The sequence below is a fragment of the Balaenoptera borealis genome, assembly GCF_965194805.1.
Source record: "Balaenoptera borealis genome assembly, chromosome: X".
In the NCBI taxonomy this organism is placed as follows: Eukaryota; Metazoa; Chordata; class Mammalia; order Artiodactyla; family Balaenopteridae; genus Balaenoptera; species Balaenoptera borealis.
In genome coordinates, this window is record NC_138881.1 from 62,615,592 (window position 1) to 62,635,011 (window position 19,420).

General features: G+C 48.4%; 1 protein-coding gene across 2 annotated transcripts in view; it reads left to right on the plus strand.

Moving 5' to 3' along the window:
- The window catches only part of SLC16A2 (solute carrier family 16 member 2), a 116,675-nt gene extending 105,273 nt beyond the window's left edge, over positions 1 to 11,402 (plus strand). Inside the window, exons 3-6 of one of the 2 annotated variants that reach the window (XM_082377233.1) lie at positions 1,234 to 1,684; positions 3,002 to 3,145; positions 6,994 to 7,222; positions 8,824 to 11,402. In XM_082377233.1, coding sequence (XP_082233359.1) covers positions 1,234 to 1,684; positions 3,002 to 3,145; positions 6,994 to 7,222; positions 8,824 to 9,044 — 1,045 coding nt within the window. In that variant the 3' untranslated portion in view covers positions 9,045 to 11,402. The remainder of the gene's footprint in view (positions 1 to 1,233; positions 1,685 to 3,001; positions 3,146 to 6,993; positions 7,223 to 8,823) is intronic. The other variant, XM_082377234.1, reaches the window with a different exon arrangement.
- Positions 11,403 to 19,420: the final 8,018 nt, after the last annotated feature.

The following is a 19,420-nucleotide window of genomic DNA, read 5'->3' on the forward strand; positions in this document are numbered from 1 at the left end:
GGAAGCCCCAAGGAATCTGACAGAAGAGGAGCAGTTGGCTTAGCTATGTGTTCTAAGTAGAGGCAAGCCTTTTGAAACCAAAGCCCTTGCTCATATCCAATGAATGCAAGCAGATAGAAAGAAATGATGATGATAGCTGTCTTGGAATCATGAGTACTAGCACCACTTCATCTCTGCAGCATAGGTCCAGTCCTTTAGTATGAGGACTGGATCTATCTATGGAGAGGAACTGCCCAACCGTGGAAAGTATTAGGTTATTACGTGGTCAGATAAGAAATATTGCAAAATATGTGGAGGCATCAAAAAGAAAACAAAGTTTTTCACTAGTTTGTGCCAGTATCATCTGAGGGCAAATGGCCAGCCAAGCTGACCTTCCCATGGCCTTTTCCCTTCTGATACTTTTCCTTCTGTTATAGAAGTTTATAGTCAAAGCAGGGCCTAAGGGTTTTAAGCCAGAGCCTCTCTTACTTGGCCAGGCTCACAACTTCTTTGAGTTTCCAGTTCCCATCAAGCAGCCAAGCTACTCTGGGAAGCTAGTCCATATCATGTCCAGCAACAGGAGCCAGGCTTTGGAAGTTATAGAAACTCCTTACCTTAGGATCCCCATGGAAATTATCTGGGGCCTGGAGTAAAGGGTCTTGGGACATCCCAGGGAGGGGGTGTCTCTCAGAACACCACCAACCATTCTGTGAAATATTAAGGGCCCTGAGCATGAAGAAAGACACTGAAGAGTCTTATGGAGGGTCTCAACGTTCTAGAATCTTGGCTCCTTGCAGAACTTTCTTGTTACTTGGGATAAAGCTTTGGTTACCAGCCCAACCATGGTGTCTAGGTGAGCAGTAGGTGTAACTATTCTTTCTAAGGCACTGACTTACTCTTTGTAGCCCCTCATCCAGACTTTGCATAGGCTAGTTTCGGCTTTCTTCTGAACAGTACTCTCTGATGGAGTACTATGATTCAAACTAGAGTCACACAGACTTAGATTCAAGTCCAAGCTTTGCTGATCCCCAGTTATGCTACCTTGGGTAAATTACTTTACTTCTCTGAGCCTCTGTCTCCCCATCTACAAAATGGGGACCAGAAGGTCCTATTCCTTGTCTGTTCTGAGGGTCAGTAGTAACTGGGGCCGTGGGTTAAGGGTGGGGGTATGCCGATCTCAGGAGGGTGAGGGGGGAAGGGCAGGTGGATTGCTGGTCAGGCTTCTGAGGATAGCTCTTGGTGTCTCTCCCACAGCTCACTAAGCCTGCGTTACTTCACCTACGGGATTCTCTTTGGTTGTGGCTGTTCCTTCGCCTTTCAGCCATCTCTCGTCATCCTGGGCCATTACTTCCAACGCCGTCTGGGTCTGGCCAATGGTGTGGTGTCTGCTGGGAGTAGCATCTTCTCCATATCCTTCCCCCTCCTCATCAAAACGCTGGGGGCTAAGATCAAGCTCGCCCAAACCTTCCAGGTGCTGAGTACCTTTATGTTTATTCTTACGCTGCTTTCACTCACCTACCGACCCCTCCTGCCCAGCTCGCAGGACACCCCAAGCAAGAGAGGTGTCCACACCCTGTGCCAACGCTTTCTGGCTCAGCTCAGGAAGTACTTCAACATGCGAGTGTTCCGCCAACGTACCTACCGCATCTGGGCCTTCGGGATCGCTGCTGCTGCCCTTGGCTACTTCGTTCCCTATGTACACTTGGTGAGGAATACCAGGGTGGGTCCACCCTACCTGACCCCAAGACGTTGCCCTTAACCTGCCTGAAGTCCAGAGGGTAGGAGCAGAAGACATTGAAAGGGCAGACCTGGAACCTTTGGAGAAAGACAAAACAGTGGTTGGAGAGACCCAGAGTAGGAAAGAGCACAGGCTGAGGGAAGACCTCAATGGGAAATGGGGGAAGTTCCTCAGGGGGAGGCCTATGCCTATGGTTTCCCACACTGATAAATCTAGATGGATTTTCAGGAGAAGATAAGCATCACCGGGATACAGGAGGCTGCCCCAGATGACCCAATGATAGGGTTTTCTTTTCTTTCTTTTTTTTTTTTTTAATTTATTTAGCAGTGCTGGGTCTTCGTTGCAGTGCCTGGTCTCTTCGTTGCGGCGTGTGGGCTTCTCTAGTTGCAGTGCATGGGCTCAGTAGTTGCAGCATGTGGGCTCAGTGGTTGCAGTGCTTGGGCTCTCTAGTTGCAGCATGCAGGCTCTAGAGCACGCGGGCTCAGTAGTTGCAGCACGCCAGCTTAGTTGTGGTATGTAGGATCTTAGTTCCCCGGCCAGGGATCACCAGGCCCCCTGCCATGGGAGCACGGAGTCTTAACCACTGACCACCAGGGAAGTCCCTCAATGATAGAGTTTTCTAAGAGTGTGTCTTATGGAATGCTAGTCTTTGGGGTCAAGTAATTTTGTTTAAGAAATAACATATACTAGATTTCTCTAGCTTCATAATATGTAACAATCTTTTAAAGGTACCAAAGATCCTGCTGTAAAGAAATCAATTCAGCTTTGTTTAACCACCATACACCCAACTTACATGGCCACAGATTTGTTGGTTGTAGTCCAGTGTTATCTTCCACAGACCTTGTGTTTCTTAAAGCACACTTTTGGAATATTACCTGGAAGTTAGTGGATCCTTCTCCCTTGGTGACCTGCTGTTACCCCAGGCTGTCAGTTCTGGGTCAGGGAATGAGGAGATAATAGGGGAACCCTTGGACTTTTTTCAGTTGTTAAGGCTGTATTCTGTCCTGCCAGGGCTTGGAAGGGGCTTAGAGACACCCACTGCCCTCAGCTGTTGCTCAGAAACCGAGAATCCAGAGAGCCAGGGGATATGCAGCCTTTTAAGCTGTTAGAAACAGCCAGAGAGCTTGTTCTGGAGCTAAGGCTATAAGGGAGGTTGCTGCAGGAGAAGGAACTCTTGCCATGGTCCAGGGAAGTAAGCAGTAGAGGGTTCTGGGTATGCCAACAATTAACCAGCCATCTCTTCTTCTTCCTCTTATCCCGGGGGCCTGGTGCTATGCTTTTCAGATGAAGTATGTGGAAGAGGAATTCTTGGAAATCAAGCAGACCTGGGTGCTCTTGGTGTGTATTGGAGCTACCTCAGGCCTTGGGCGCCTTGTGTCAGGCCGTGTCAGTGACTCCATTCCTGGACTTAAGAAGATCTACTTGCAGGTGAGTGTGACCACCCTGTCTACTGTGGGGAGAACAGCCTGCCACAGATGCTAGGTTATCTCCAGCCTTTGGGATACAGTGGTAGGATGTATAACTGCTGTGGCCTGGGCCCCAGCTCTGACACCAGCTTGCTGTGTGACATGGGAAAGTCAATCAAATTCTCTAAGCCTCCGTTTCCCTTGCTTTCAAGTGAAGATCATCATCCTTGTTCTGCCTCCTTCATCAAAATGGAGTGAGGATGTAGTGAAAGCTGTCAGTGTAGATGGAACCTCTAAGAACACTTTCAAAGAAAATGTTTATTAATAAAGGCTCTCCCATCTGAAAGAGGGAAACTGAAGCCAGGAGTTAGATGCTGCCCCCACTGAAGACTGAACTCATTGCTACCTTATACTCTCTTGGAGGGTCTTGAGCATCTGCAGTACTCTGTGGCCCAGTGTCTCTCTCCTCTAGGCCCAGACCCATCACTTCTTATACCTCCAGAGCTACTTGGTACCAAACACTGGCTCTCAAATGCTATCCTCTTGACGGGCACAAAAAAATTGCCAGAAAAGGCCAGAGCTCACTTGCCCTCTCTACACCTCACTTTCCTCTTTCATGCAATGAGAATAATCCTTGCCTTTCCTATCTCACCTTGCAGGTGAGAATCAAAAGGAAAACAGGTGTGACCAGGCTTTGAGAAGTAAAAAGTGTTATAGCCATGCAAAGTTTTAATCCTTCTCACAGTGACACAGGTAGCCTCATATTGTGGGCAGTACCCATGTGGATGCTCGAGAGGCCACTTTTTGTGTGACCTGGGCTCTGGTCTGGCTTGAATACAGACTACTGCTCAAGCTGTCTGTCTTTGTCTACTGGGCAACAATATTGTCTTTCGGACCTGGCTCATGTTTTTGCTACAGCAGCTGGGTTTACCAGAAGGTGCCCAAGTGTGGAACCCTGTGAAGGGGTAACAGCAGCCCCAGAAAACATGTGGGTCACAAATAGTCCATCAGGAAGGTGGTTGAGTTCTGACTATCCTGGAGATGTCCTAAAAGAACTTCCAAGGGGCACTGACTATACACACAGCAGGGATTTCTCTGTCTTCTGATAGCCCCAAGTGTTTTCCTAACTACCCTCGTATGTCTTGGATGAGGATATGATTAAGGTTTCCTGTTGTGTTTAACTTTGTGTTAGATTTGCAAGAGCTAGTGAATCTGCTTTGTCAGAGCTCAGGGTGCCATTATGGTCCATCCAGCCCAACCTCTCATTACACTGATGGAGAAACTGAGGGAAAGACTCAGACAGTCATGGCAGAGCTGAACTCCTATGTAGCACTCTTCTCATATTCCACTTTACACTAAGTGATGGATGGCAGAACCAAGTCCCAGACGTGATAAGTGACTAGACCAAGGTCAAACCAAAAGGCTGTGATTGAGATAAACCAATTATAAAATTTTAAATTCCTGTGCCAATATCAGCAAGACCTTACCTGGGTGGCTTTTTGCATAGGACTGTGTGTGGCTTTCCCAGCCTCTTCCACATGGCACCCCTGTGGGTCTTCCCTGTCAATATCAGCAACTCCAAGATGCCAAAGAGTGCTGGAGATCAGGGTAAGCTAGTATTGGGCCAGGGCTTTATCTTGAGGAAAAGCAGCAGCCCTTGCCTAGCCATATAGCTCATTTCTCACTGCAGTCCCTAGGAGAGAGGTAGGGCCCAAGCAGTTTTTGCTTTGTATTGTGTAGAGGGAGTTCCAAGAGAGGCAGAGGCATTAGCTAGTCAGAAGGAGAACTAGGCTTATGGCCCAGTGCTTCTGCTGACCATTTCCCCTACCCACCCAACAATCTCTCCCCTTTTCCACTCTTACTTGACCCAGTTTTACCACTTAGAACAATATAAGATAATCTTGGAACTTTTTAGCTGAAACATATCTTCATCAACTTGTAGTCCAAATTCTCCATTTTACAAACTGAGGAACTGAGGCCCAGAGAGGGAAAGTGATTTGTTCAAACTCATTGTGCTGGTAAGTGTCTCAGGCTGAGAGCACAGAACAATGAATGAACTTCTCTCTCGTGAGCTACTCAAGATACCCCATCACAAGAATTTGCCTCCCTTTCTCCCCGGGTCAGATGCAGGAGTACTGGTCTGGGAGAGAAAAGGAGTGTACACAGCTTCAGGTTCTGAAGAGCCATCCACTAGACTTTGTGGTTCCTACTACTGACAAAGACAGGCACATGTGTCTGGTGTCAAGCCCCTGGACAGTCTGTTGGTAAGGAAATGGTGACAACCTGCAGGACAACCTCATTTTGGGCCAATTCTTGAGGCCTGATTCTCAGTTCCAAGAGGGATTTTTAATTTCTGAACCTTGGCAAGGCCTCGTGGAGGATGTTAAGAGGCAGCTAGATACAGTAGGTAGTAATTACAGCCAATTGAAATCACTTAATGGGGTCCTTTGTATTATATAATGGTATTAACTCCTTAATTGCCATACCATTATGACTCGGTTGATAGGTGGGTCTGGTTTTATCTTACAGTTGTACGTGAATCTCCTAGAGGAGAAACTGGGATATCTGGGTTCTTATTCCTAGATTCTGCCTAGCTATCCCAAAACATCTTGGGCAAAGTTCAAAAGTCCTTCAACAAAGAGATTTCCTCAGATGGCATGACCAGGACATTTCTTATCCTCTCCAAAATCCAACCAATTAGCCTAACAAACCCACTGGCAGCAACAACACAGAAAATCTTTAGTGCTTGAAACAGCCTTGACCCTCCTACCTGCCTTGCATGTGTTGATGTGGTGACGTACCCTTACCATGTGGTGACTAACACTTCCTGGGTAAGTCAGCCTGCCTGTGTGAACTATTAGAAAATCCTGGATCCTGTCAAGGCCTTGGTTGACAAATCAGGCCTTAGCCCTGACCCTGGGACAACCTGGCTCTGCTGGCTACAGTGGGTGGAGCCCAGGTCTTCAGTCTGGCTCACGGACACAGGTTGCAGATGACCTTCATCAAAAGGCTAGCTGTGTTTCCAGTGGCCCTTATCTCTATTGAGAGGGAAAAACCAGCCTCTGGAAAGGCAGCTTCTTTACTTCAGAGTCATTTTGCTCAGCCCAAAGAAAGCCCAGTGGCTAGTCAGTGCCCCGTGGACTGGCTTCAGGCTCCCTAGACCTCTTCCTAGTGTCTTGGTTCTCCTTAGAGCCCCCTTTGTTACCTTCACAGGGTGCCCAGACAAGCCCAGAAGCCCCCAGAGCCATAACATCTGAGTGTCTGAGATGGGTGGTGTGTCCTATGTCCTAAAGCCTAAGGAACCTGGGTGAACCTCCCAATGGCCTCCTTCATACCAAGGTGTTTTCTAAAAGCAGTCTCCCGCAAAAATGGGGACTGGCTCCTTCCTCATTTCAGGAAGCTGTGCCTTCCATTCATGCCCCCATCTAATCATTATTCAAGTCATCCTCACTTCCTCCCCTTCCTCTTCCCATATCTAACATGGATCTGAAAATACCAGCATGGTCTGATCCCAGACCCTGTTGCCTGGGGCAGACAAACACAGGATCAGAAAGCAGCAACAGCAATTCCCTTTATCTCAGAGTCCAATTAAAAGACAACTTCTTGAGGACAGGAGCAATGAATGCGTCCTCTTTTAAAAGTCTTGACAGAATCAAAGTTAAATAGGGGATCTCTTAAAAACTTTAAATCCTAAGTCCTTCTAAGCAGGACTTAGAAGGGGCCTAAGTAACTAGTCCACTGGGCTCTCTGTTGATATCCCCTTGCCCCATTTTACAGATGGTAGAAACGAGGCCCTGAGAAAGGAGATGTGATTTACTATGTGGTCTTGGCAGGCAAGCACAACATGACCTCAGGCTGTTGCTCCTTTAGGTCATCTCCTTCCTGCTCCTGGGCCTGATGTCCATGATGATTCCCCTCTGCCGGGGCTTCGGGGGCCTCATCGTTGTCTGCCTCTTCCTGGGCCTGTGTGATGGCTTCTTCATCACCATCATGGCCCCCATCGCATTTGAGCTGGTGGGCCCAATGCAGGCCTCACAGGCCATTGGCTACCTCCTGGGCATGATGGCCCTGCCGATGATTGCCGGACCCCCCATTGCAGGTGAGGTTAATATTGCAGGGAGGGCATGAGTGGGGGAGTCCTGTCTTCCTTGGGACCTAGATCTCCTAAGCACCTCTGCTTAAAGTCCCTTTTCTCCTTCTTTTCTATTTAAGCAGCCTGGTCAGAGTGCATGAAACCCCTTACCACTATTGGTGAAAGAGACTAAGGACAGTACATGTGCGTGGATTCATTTGGGGGGATGGGCTTTTCATGGCTGTATATCTGTTGCTGTGGGGTTTTATTGTAGACAGCATGGCTGATTCTGGGACAGTAGAGAGAGAAATGGGTTTGGCCTTCCTGACCATTCTATTGATCCAGAATCTTCTCTCTCTCTCTTTACAGGCAAGTAATTATTTGGAAGGTAGTTGAGCAGGAAGAGAAGAAAAAGTGGGCCCTGGTTTTATTAAGACTTAGAGATACCCCCTCCTCCTCTACCAGCTTCTGAATTGAGCCTGTAGAAAAGATTTGATTAAGAACACAACCCAGGACTGGACCAATGAGGCTCACTTCTAGCAGGCAACAGGCAAAGTGTTGGCTTGCCATCTTTCAGCACTCCCAATTTCTCTCTCCACTTCCAAGAAGGACATTGTTGGTACCCCAGAGAACTTAGGAAACAAGGAAAACTAATAAGAAGAGAACATCATTTCCTTTCTTTAGGATTTATTGCAAATATTGATTCAGCTAGAGTCTCCTAGGCTGGCCAACTGGGCTAGCTCAACAAGTATTCCTTGAATACCAATTCTGTGCAAGGTGTTGTGAGGGCACTGGTCATGCTGTGTTACAGTGACAAAACCTTCTACTCAGGCCCTTGTTCAACAGCCACACTGTCCACTGGGGGAGGGGAGCCTCTACCCAACTCCTGATCCCAAAGGTGGATCCCAGAATCCATATCTCTTTCCATTTTACTTACCTCCTAAGCAGCCCCAGGGCCTACTTGCCTTTCTTCGGTAGTGTTTCTGGGCTCATCCTCCCTATGAGGTGTCCCACATTAGCTTCTGGAGGTGAGCAGCGAAGGCCCTGTATCCCATGCCAAACACATTTACCATATTGGCAACCTAGAGGAACCCAGAGGGGCCAACCATATCTGTAACTGGAAGGAAGGATACACATACAGCCTCCTCTTAGGGCAAATGAGCACTTCAAAGAAAGGGAAAATAGGAACTTGGCTGAATTGTTCCACAAGAACACTCTAGCCCAAGCTGGGGGTGGAAGGGTATATCATTGTGAACCAAAACAAGTCTTGGCCATCTTCTGTGGAGTTCTTTTAGAGTAGCTTCCCTCCTAACTCCATACCTTGGAGTGACTCGAAGTTAGCTGTAGCTTCATGAAAGTCAGAAATGGAGAAATTGAGAAGCTTCATTTGCTTCTTTCATAACCTCAAGAGCCTGCAACCCCAGTGCCTCAGGGAGGAGCAGCCTGTCTTTGTAATAGAGGTTTTGTTTCTTCCATCTAGGAGTGTTTAAACTGAGGGGGCTCTCGGGTCAAGGCAGTACAGGCCAAGAGTCTCTGGATAGGCATTGTGATGGCCCCTAGAAGAGGCAGAGAGCACCTTTGTACAGGAGGGCAAAGCTGGGCTTGACTTGTCTCTGTTGACTTTTCAGGCCTCCTCCGCAACTGTTTTGGGGACTATCATGTGGCCTTCTACTTTGCCGGTGTGCCCCCCATCGTCGGGGCTGTAATCCTCTTGTTCGTCCCTCTGATGCATCAAAGGATGTTCAAGAAAGAGCAAAGGGATTCCAGCAAGGATAAGATGTTGACCCCTGACCCAGACCCCAATGGAGAGCTGCTGCCAGGCTCCCCCACCCCTGAGGAACCAATCTAATGCCTCTTATTTGCCATTGTGTGCTCCTCCCCAAACCTTTCCCTTCACCCTGCCCTGCTCAGCATTTACATTTCTGCCACCAGCACACTTGTTCCCAAACCTGCACATGCAGCATTTCAGCCACCTGACCATCCCCCTGGAGCCAAAGCTCCAGGTGTTCCAAACTCATTAACCAAATTCTCCCTGTGAATGCCTTTAAACTTGCCAGGGTCCTCTCCTCCGAGGATCTAGGAAAGCTTGGGATCACCCCCTCGCCTTTGGACCCTCTCCATATACTTTCTAACTCTTGGGGGAGGAGGATGGGAACTCCTGGCCCAGCTTGTTAGTCACCCACTAAAAGCAACTGCCAAAGGTGCTACTGTGTCCCCAGGAGCCTGGTGGGAAGATCCAAGCCTCTGTGTGCTGAGGAGTTCCTTGCCATCTGTCCTTAGGAACCATTGGGGGGTGCGAGGGAAAGGGCATAGAGGTAAAATGAGACAAGGAGCCTTGTTTAGCCTCAGAGTCTCTGAGGGCTATGGCTTCCCAAGAGGTGTGGGTGACATCATTTTACAAGTGTACAGAGAGTCTCCCCATCATATGGTTGGTTAACAGTCTGCTTTCTTCTTTCCTTCCTCCTTTTTTTTTCCTCTACTGCCTCTTCTCCCTTCTCATCCCCCTCTATTTCTTTTTATGACTGTCATAGACTCATGGGTGCTTGAAGAAAGGAGGGACCCAGAGCTTGGGCCAATCAGCCTCACCTTGGCCCAGCCCGCCCCTAACACTAGCATCAATTCCACTCATCTCAGGCTGAGCCACATCTCATTTTTTGGCTCAAGCTGCTATAATCCTATACTGGAATAATAGAATATCACATAGGAAAGGGACCTTAAACACCGTAAAATTCCACTCACTGATTTTTTACAGATTTTCCAGGACAATGCATTAACCTGCAGGCTGTCCCAGCTCCCCATCCTTATATCCACCTGTCAAAATGTGAAGAAATTCCTTTCATCTCAGCAGGCAGAGGAAGACTGATGACAGGGGGAATGGCATGGTGGGGGGAGGAGCAATAGTTATGGACCTGGGGAAGGACCAACTCCATCTCTCATTATTCATGACGGGTCAACATTTGCACCTGGGCCAGGCCAGAAAAGGAACTGTTTGAGGGAAAATCCCATTCCCAACCTGGATCCCCCAAAGGTAGAGGCAGCAGCTGCACATAGGGTTGGAAAACTTCTAGGAAGAGGAAACCATCCTAGCCTTTACTACCCAATGTGTCCCCCATGCTGGGCATCCTGGACCACTCTACTTAGTGGGCATTAAAGGTGCCAGGAAAGGTAGACTCTGGACCATCTTCATCCCTCTGAAGTAGGTACCAGATGTTTCCCTATGCCTAAGCTCTGGGAAGCACTCTTGCTGCAGAGCATTTCCAGCCAGGCTGTGTCCGGCCATCACAACTCACCTTATTAGGAGCTCAGCCTCTCTCCTCACTCAGCCTCTTTGTATTTCTCCCTATGCTGGGTATTTTTCTGCTGTGTTCCTATTACCCTAACCTTTCATCATCTTCTTGCCAGGCATCCCTGGCTGTCACCTAGAGCTAACAGTGACTTGCCACCCCGAGCCAGGGCCATCCCAGGGCCAGGAGGATGAGATCGCCCCTGAGGAGCTCCAAAGAAGACAGTGGTCCCCACCCATGAGTTTTTCCGTTACAAACAGGCAGCTGGGGCATGATTGGCCTCTGATGGCTTCATTCAAGGCCAAAGTCTGGAGCCCCCTCCCTTGGTCCCAGTCCAGCTCTTATCAATTTCCCGAAGGAAAACCCATTGGTTCTTGGCTCTGTGAATAGGAAGGGGCCTGCCTAATTACGATTCTGTTATCCCAAACAGCAGTGGAACAGGAGGAGCTGGGCCCCAGGAGCTCTTTAAGTCCCAGAAGAGGCCATTGAAAATGTTGGAGCAACAAAGCCCCTGCTTCCATTGCTCCCTGCCCACTCCCACCAAGTCACCTGAGGGCAGTTCTGCAGGGCCTCCTTTGTTGCTCATGGTGTGGATAGCTCTTAAGAATCAGGGTGCTACCCACTTCTCTCCAGATGAAGGAAAGACATTCACAGGTCCCAAATCTGCCCTATCAGGTGTCACATAACGTGGCAGGGTGTCAGTTTACTTCTTCCACACATGTACGCGTGCATGTGCGTGCTTGTGCACTTTTGGAGAGAATGTTGGTTGGCGAAAGCAGCACAGTATTAATATTTAGGGTAAGATGCAGCCTCTTATGCACCACAGTTAAATCAAGGAGAACGAACAAAATTTGGGAGCTTGAGATCTGGGACATTTAAATCCTCAGAAGGTTTGGAACAAAATAAACAGATCTAAAAATCCAGCTTTGGTGTGTTATGTTGCCTACACGGGTGAAATAGTCTTAAAAATCCAGCTTTGGTGTGTATGTTGCCTACATGGGTGAAATAGTCTTAACCTGGTTAACAGCGGGAAGTTTACTTTCAGAACTGAAATCTCATTTCAAATCAAATTTCTGCCAGGGTCTGTACTCCTTTTCTTCTCCCTTGTAATTGATGGAGGAACTTGAATGGGCTAGTATAGCTGGGTTATATAGCCAGGCAGCAGCCTGGAATTGAGGGTGATACAGAAGAGAGACCCATAACAATGACAAAGCTGGGAGTAACCTTAGCGTCTCCCTTGTCCATACTCTGCATTGAATTTAAGTGAGGACACTGAGGCCTGTATATAAGGCACTGCAGCAGGCTCACACAGTTTGTCAGTGACAGAGCAGGCTGAAACCTTGAACTCAGGTCGACTTCCAGTCCAGTCCAAACTCCTCATTTTGCAGATGAAGAAACCAACACAAGCAGGGGAAAATGACTTGCCCACTTCATTCAACAACTGTATAGTGAACCCATTTCCAAAAGGGCGTTGGCAGAACCAGCTCCAAGCAAAAAGAAATCTGAGCCATGTCTGACTTAGCATAGCCCATCTTTTCACAATTACTCTCACTCCCAACCAACACATACTTCTGGGGTTCTCTCTTCCCAAGCACTCCAGACCTTCATGTGGCCTTGGCCATGGAGAGCTAGTCCCACCTACTGCCCTTCCACCCTCAGCAACCCAAAAGGTACAAATAAAGTCCATCTCCCTATGGCCATACACTGAACAGGAGAGGGGTGGAGGGGACTGGTTTCCTTTGCAAGAGGGTGGTTTACCACCCAGCTCTTGGCTATTGTTGTTTCTCCCCTGACTCAGTGCAGACATCCCCAAGCTGCCAGCCTCCTCATCTCTTTCCACCGAGACTAATTACTCTGTCCTGCTGCCTGGCCCCAGGCTCTCCCACCCGAGGTCTGCTGCCCCCTCAGTCACTCCCCCAGTAGCCCCAAGGCCCTAGTCTGTGTTTGATCACTCAGGATCATTAGATTTCAAAGCTGTGGAATCCCATAATTTTTATGAGCATATGCTCTCCCCCAGGGCCTTTTCATGTCTGAAGAGGCAGCCAGCAGTTCCCTGCCACTTCACAGCAGCAGAGCAGGCCAGCTGACAGGAATTACAGGTGCCCCCAGTAAATCCCTGGTATCTGACAGCTGGTGCTTAGATAGGGTGGGTGCTGGTTAGAACCAGAGCCTTTGAAGCAAGTTCTGAATTCGAATAAGCTGAAATGTAGAGGAGACTCCAGAGGCACAAGGAAAGGGATTAGATATGCAATTCCTGCAGGGGTTGAGGAGGCTTTACTTTAGAAGGCCTTTCAAATCCTGCCTTTCAGCTCTCTCTAGTGGTCACCAGAAACAAAGTTCCATGCCTGGTTTTCAAGTCATTTCAGCAATATCTTCTAGGGACCTGCTTTGTGTCAGGCACTTTGCTAGAACCCAGGGATTTCAGAAATGAAAGGAACAGAGGTGGAGAAAACAAAGAGAAGAAACACAAGAAGGAATCTGAACTGTCTTCTTTCCAAGATACCTTTTCTTCTTCTGGACCCCAGCGGCCCGGAGCTTACGGACCTCAGAGCCTTTGGGGCAGGACAGGGGCCACCACGCCCCTTCCGGGATGGAGGCCTCAGCATTTCCCCCCTCCCCATCGCCCTGAGACTGGCCTCCCCCGGCCACAGCCTCCCGGAAGAACTACGCGCTCTTCAGCGTTGGTTTCCTGCTGAGCTGGAGCGAGATAAAATTAGCCCATTGCTCACGGCTAACAAGTGTCAACCCGTGTCCAGTTAGGGGGAGGGAAGGTAACCCATGGGCCCTCCTGCTGGGCCAGTCAACATGGGGAGTAACAGCACCGGTACAGCGCCCCCGGCCCAGGGCCTCCTCCTTCACCCTGCTCTACCCGCCCCCAGGGATGGGGAACTAGAAAGGGGCGGGGCTACAGCTACCCTCCTTTCCCACCACACACCCACCCTACACAGCCCTCGCAACTACTGGGCCCTGGGATCCGGGGATGTGGGTGCTAACCGGTACCGTTTCCCACTCTATCCCCATGCCCACCCCACACTTGGGGAATGCCTGGGGATGGAGATGGGCCTGGGGGGGCCCCAGTGGCCCTGGCTGCTCTCCTGGTCCTGCCGCTGGCTTCCGGTCACTTTAAGCAGAGTGGTGGGCGGTTCCTGCCCCTCCGTGGCTCTCCATCCATTTCCCCGCCTGGGAGGGGGAAGAACCCTGGAGACGCGCCAACTGAGACTCATCTGCCCCTGCTACTCGAACGGGAATCAGGCCCACCCAAGACAAGCAAACTTTCCCTCCCAGGGGAAGGGGGTGGGAAGGAAGGCGGGAGGGCCCAGCTTCGGGCCCTGCCAACTGTCTGGGGAGCCAGATGGATAGACAGCAGCTGCGCGTGTCCTGAGCTCAGCTCCTCCTCGATCCCCCACCCCCACTACCCTGCCCGGGCCACCGCCACCAGGGATTGCGGCATCGCCGCCCCCATCGACCGTTGGGTCCAGAGCCCTAGAGGTGATTCGGGCTGCGCAGTCCAACAACCCCCTCCCACCGGCGGCCCCCTACCAGATCTGTCCCCGAGGTCCGGAGGGCGGGGCCGACCTGCAACTAGCAAGGACCTAAGTGATTTCAGGCAGGAGGCATGCCAGGATGAGGGGGTTAGGAGCGAGAACCGCCTCCAGGAAACGCTCCGCTCTGGTCCTGAGCAGCCATCCTCCTCACTCTCCTCTCCATCCTCCAACCCCGGGCTGGCTGTCCCCATAAAATCTGTCCCAGAACTCCCGGGGGGAACCATGCTTGCTGGTGGGAGCTCTCAGCTCAGGCCTGCTCTACCACTACAAGGTCCCCAGGTCCTACCCAAGGTGAAGGTGAGCCCCCACCAGCTGCCCTAGGTTCACAGAGGTGAACTAGTGGGATTTCCTAGGCTTGAGAACCCTCCTCCAAACCTGGAAAGAGCCCCAGGAATGGACCAGATTAACTCTAAGACCTGCCCTCCTCAATTTGCTCCCCACCGAACACTCTTCCACCCTACTCTCCATCAACCTGCTTCCTTCAGCCACTTGCCTAAGTGGTGGTGTAGGAGGGGGCCAGGGTAACCACCTCCACTGCCCTCCCACACACATCCACATACATCCTTCCTCCCACAAGGTGGAGTCTTCTGAGGATCCCAGCCTTGCAGATCCTTCTGCCTTAAAGCCTGCAAAGGCCAGAGTTTCCTCCTGTCAGTCCAAGACCTTCCAGCTACCTTGCCTCCTCATTTGCCTCCCCTCCCCCATACACGTGCACAGACACACTCCTGTCATCCTTCAGCTCTAAGAACACAAGGGCCTTCCCCCAGCATATTTGGACACAGAGGTCCCCTTCAATAATAACAGGGCTCCTTCATCTGTGGGGGAGGGGGGCGCTCAATTTACAGTTCATAGGTGCTCACATAGCTCTCATCATGCTTGACCCTCTCCCCAACCCTGGAAGGCAGCTGCTCCTGTGCCTGTTTTACAGATAGGGAAAGTAAGCCCCAGAGGGGAACTGAATGCCAGTTTTCAAACTCCTTCTCCAAGGCTGTTTCCACCCCACCTCACAGAAAGTAGGGAAGTAAGCGAATCTCTCTTTTCCCTTGACTTCTCAGAAAGCCTGCTTGCTCCTCCTGGAGATAATACCTGCGGTTCCCCAGGCCCAGCCAAGGAAGGCTCTGGGTAGTGAGTGGCACCACAGCACCAAGATGGAGGCATGGAAAGGAGCAAAAGCTGAGCCAGAGTCCTTGTGCACCCCCTACCCACCCACCCCAGCCTCTCTCTTGGAGGGAATGGGACAGGGAGGGGAATGTGGAAGAGGAATTAGGAGTCTCTGATCCGCCTTTCCCTGGGGGTGTACAACACTGTCTTCTGGGTTCCTCTCTGCCTCAAAATGGGTATAAAACTCCAAACTGTGCTCCCCTGTGCCTTACTCCCTCAGTCCTTCTCTTATTATTCAATAAAAACTATTATCACTGAGAGCTAATTTCCAGGGCCTTGCTAACTGCCCATAGACCCCCCCAAAGGACCCTTTGTCTGGTCTAGTTATGAGGGGAGGGGAGGTGAGGAACAGTTCCTGGGAGGCCTTGCTTTCTTGGGAAAGGATTCGTGTGTCTAAGTGGTCAACACAGCTAGCTCAGAGGCTCCCTCTCGTCTAGACTTCTAGCACTTTGCCAAGCTACAGAGAGGGGATTTGGTGGGGAGGGGAGAGTAGCAAATATCATGCAATTAAGGGTAGGAGAGCTCCCAAGATAGCACCCGGGGAAAGGAAAAGTGGAGAACATGCCTAAACCCCTGACCACACACCTCACTGAGGTGGACTTGTCCTGTATATGCCTCTCAGCAACTGTGGCCATTACCCTCCTCCTCATCTCCCCTGCCCCCAGCTGAGAGATTCCCTGTATCTGCAGGGGAGCTTGTTGTCATCTAGCAGCCCCCACCCTTCAGTACCACATTTTTTGGTGGGCTCTAAATTCCCAGATCCCAATAAATCCTAGCCTAAGCCTTTCCTTCAGGGTAAATAGCTTCAAGCATCCAAGCCAGGTCCCTCCAAGGTTAGGACTCACCTGTCAACCACAATGGCTGGGCCCGGAAAGCAGGAAGAGGCAAGTTTCAAGAAAAGTCAAGATCTAGGCAAAGCTAGTTCCAGTTCAGTAGCTGTGCACATAGTTGTAACTAGTGAACTTCAGGATCACCTTAAACATTATAATGATAGAGCACAGAGGCTACAAAGAAACTTACCTTAATTCCGTTTTTCTGGTTAACTAAGTACTTTCTTCACAATCCTTGGTCAACACAGTTAAGGGCTGTTCTCTACCAGGAGAAAATCAAAGACCCAAAGGAGGTCAGAGGGGAAATGGTGGAGAGCTTCAGATCCAGTAATTTTCATACTGTACTCTGTGACTCTTTGGGGGATTCACAGAGGTACCTCAAAGACCGCTAGGGGCGTCCCTGGTGGCGCAGTGGTTGGGAGTCTGCCTGCCAATGCAGGGGACACGGGTTCGAGCCCTGGTCTGGGAAGATCCCGCGTACCGCGGAGCGACTGGGCCCGTGAGCCACGATTGCTGAGCCTGCGCGTCTGGAGCCTGTGCTCCGCAACAGGAGAGGCTGCGGTGGTGAGGGGCCCGCGCACCATGATGAAGAGTGGCCCCCGCTTGCCACAGCTGGAGAGGGCCCTCGCACAGAAACGAGGACCCAACACAGTCAAAAATAAATTTAAAAAAAAAATCCACTTAAAGAAAAGCAGTTCCTAGGATTACCTATTTCTAAAAAAAAAAAAAAAAAAGACCGCTAAAATTTCTGGGACTGGTTTTCCTTATTCCTCCAATGAAGAACAGTTTAATGCTGAATATTATATATAAAACAAACCTAAGATGACTCTGAAAGTTGGAGAGAAGAAGGCAGACCAGGTAGGAGTGAAGACCTGAGGCAGAACCTGAGGAGTGATTCACTTGAGGTGAGTGCTGTAGGTTTACTTTTTGCCTTACATATCCCAGACTTGGTGATGGAGAAGCCAGAAACCCAGAAATGGCAATGGGCACTGACATAAAAAGCCCAAGGGAATTTTTTTCTCTCTAGCCAAAGAATCAGGAAAGGGACAGTCTAGAAAGACAGAAAACTTTTACACATTACAGTTCTACTCCAGTCAAACACCATGGACAAATTGTGGCCCCACCCCCACCCCAACCAGCAAAGGCAAAGTGGAGAGCCTAGATTCCACCTTCATCATGCTATAACAAAGCACCTTTCCCCGCCATCACCATGGTGGTGTCACAGAAAGCCAAATATGGAGCCCAGAGTTTCATCCCAGCCATGCAGGAAATAGTAATGAGGCATCCCAGTCCCTTGCATCCCTGTGGGTATCAGAGGAAGCCTAGTGGGTGCCTGAACTCCAACCCCTGCAAAGCAGTAATGAGGAGCCCCTCAACACCTGGGTGTCAATGAAGGACCAGTGGGAAACCCGGACTTCTACCTCGACTAGACAGTAATGAAGTAGTGCACACTTTCTCTCACTGGCACACTGTTAGAGGAGGCCTGCTGAAACTACAACAAAGATCTAATATTCATGTCATCAGAGTCCCAGAAAGAGAGGAGAAAGTAAGTTGGGCTGAAAAAGTATTCAAAGTCATTATTTAATGGCAGAAAACTCCCCAAACTGGGTAAAAGACATATTCTTGTATGTTCAAAAAACTGAGCAAAACCCAAACAGGAGGAACTCAAAGAAATCTATGCAAAAACACATCATGTCAAATGTGAAAACTAAACACAAACAAACAAAGATCTTGAAAGCAGTGAGAGAAAAATGACACCTTAATTATAGGAGAAAAAACAATTAGAACGACAGTAGATTTCTCATCAGAAACCATGGACGGGAGCTAGAAAAAGTCGTAAGTTTTTCAAGTACTAAAAGAAAAGAACTATCAACCCAGAATTGTATATCCAGCAAAAAAATCCTTGAGGAATTAAGAGGAAATCAAGAGGAAATCAAGACATTCTCAGGTGACAGAAAACTAAGAAAATTTGTTGCCAGCAGAATTACCCTAAAAGAATTGCTAAAGGAAGCTCTGCCAACAGAAAAGAAGCGACAAAAGAAGAAATCTTGAAATATCAGGAAGGAAGAAAGTACAATGAAAAGAGCAAAAATACAACAGGTTTTTCTTATCATCTTGAGCTTTCTAAATTATGTTTAACAATTGAAGCAAAAACTATAACAATATCTGATGTAGCTCTCAATGTATGTAGAGAAACTAGGACAATACTATAAATGGGGGATGGTGAAAAGACAAAAAAGGAGGTAAGGTTTCCACTTCATTAAAACTGGTAAAATACCAACTCTGATAGACTGTGATAAGTTATGTACATATAATGTAATACTTAGATCAACCACTAAAGAAGCTGTGCAAATAGATACCCTCGAAAATCAAATAGAATTCTAACCCACAGGAAGGCAGGAATAAAATTCATAAATGAAAGACAGAGGGGACAAACAGAAAACAAACAATAAATGTCAGAACAAGGCCATAATATATCAATAATTACATTAAGTATAAATGGTGTAAATACATCAACTATAGAGATTTGCAGAGTGGACTTTTTTTTGAAAGAAATATGGTTATTTAATAAACCTAATAATTAACCCTAAATACTTAAACTTTTCGGGTCATCTACTTAATCCTACATTCCTTTTAAAATTTATTTTTATTGGAGTATAGTTGCTTTGCAATGTTGTGTTAATTTCTACTGTACAGCAACATGCATCAGCTATACGTATACATATACCCCCACTTTTTTGGACTTCCTTCCCATTTAGGTCACCGTAGAGCACTGAGTAGAGTTCCCTGTGTTATACAGTAAGTTCTCATTAGTTATCTATTTTATACATAGTATCAATAGTGTATATATGTCAATCCCCATCTCCCAATTCATCCCACCCCTGCTTCTCCCTTGGAATACATACGTTGGTTTTCTACATAAGTGTCTCTACTTCTGTTCTGCAAATAAGATCAACTATACCATTTTCTTAGATTCCATATATATGCATTAATATATGATATTTGTTTTTCTCTTTCTGACTTACTTCACTCTGTATGACACTTTATAGGTCGATGCACGTCTCTACAAATGACTCAATTTTTTTTCCATTTTATGGCTGAGTAATATTCCATTGTATATATGTACCATAACTTCTTTATCCATCGCTCTCTTGTTGGACATTTAGGTTGCTTCCATGTCCTGGCTATTGTAAATAGCGCTGCAATGAACATTGGGGTGAATGTATCTTTTTGAATTAAGGTTTTTGTTGGGTATATGCCCAGTAGTGAGATTGCCAGGTCATATGGCAGTTCTAATTTTAGTTTTTTAAGGAACCTCCATACTGTTCTCCATAGTGGTTGTATCAATTTACATTCCCACCAACAATGCAAGAAGGCTCCCTTTTCTCCATACACTCTCTAGCA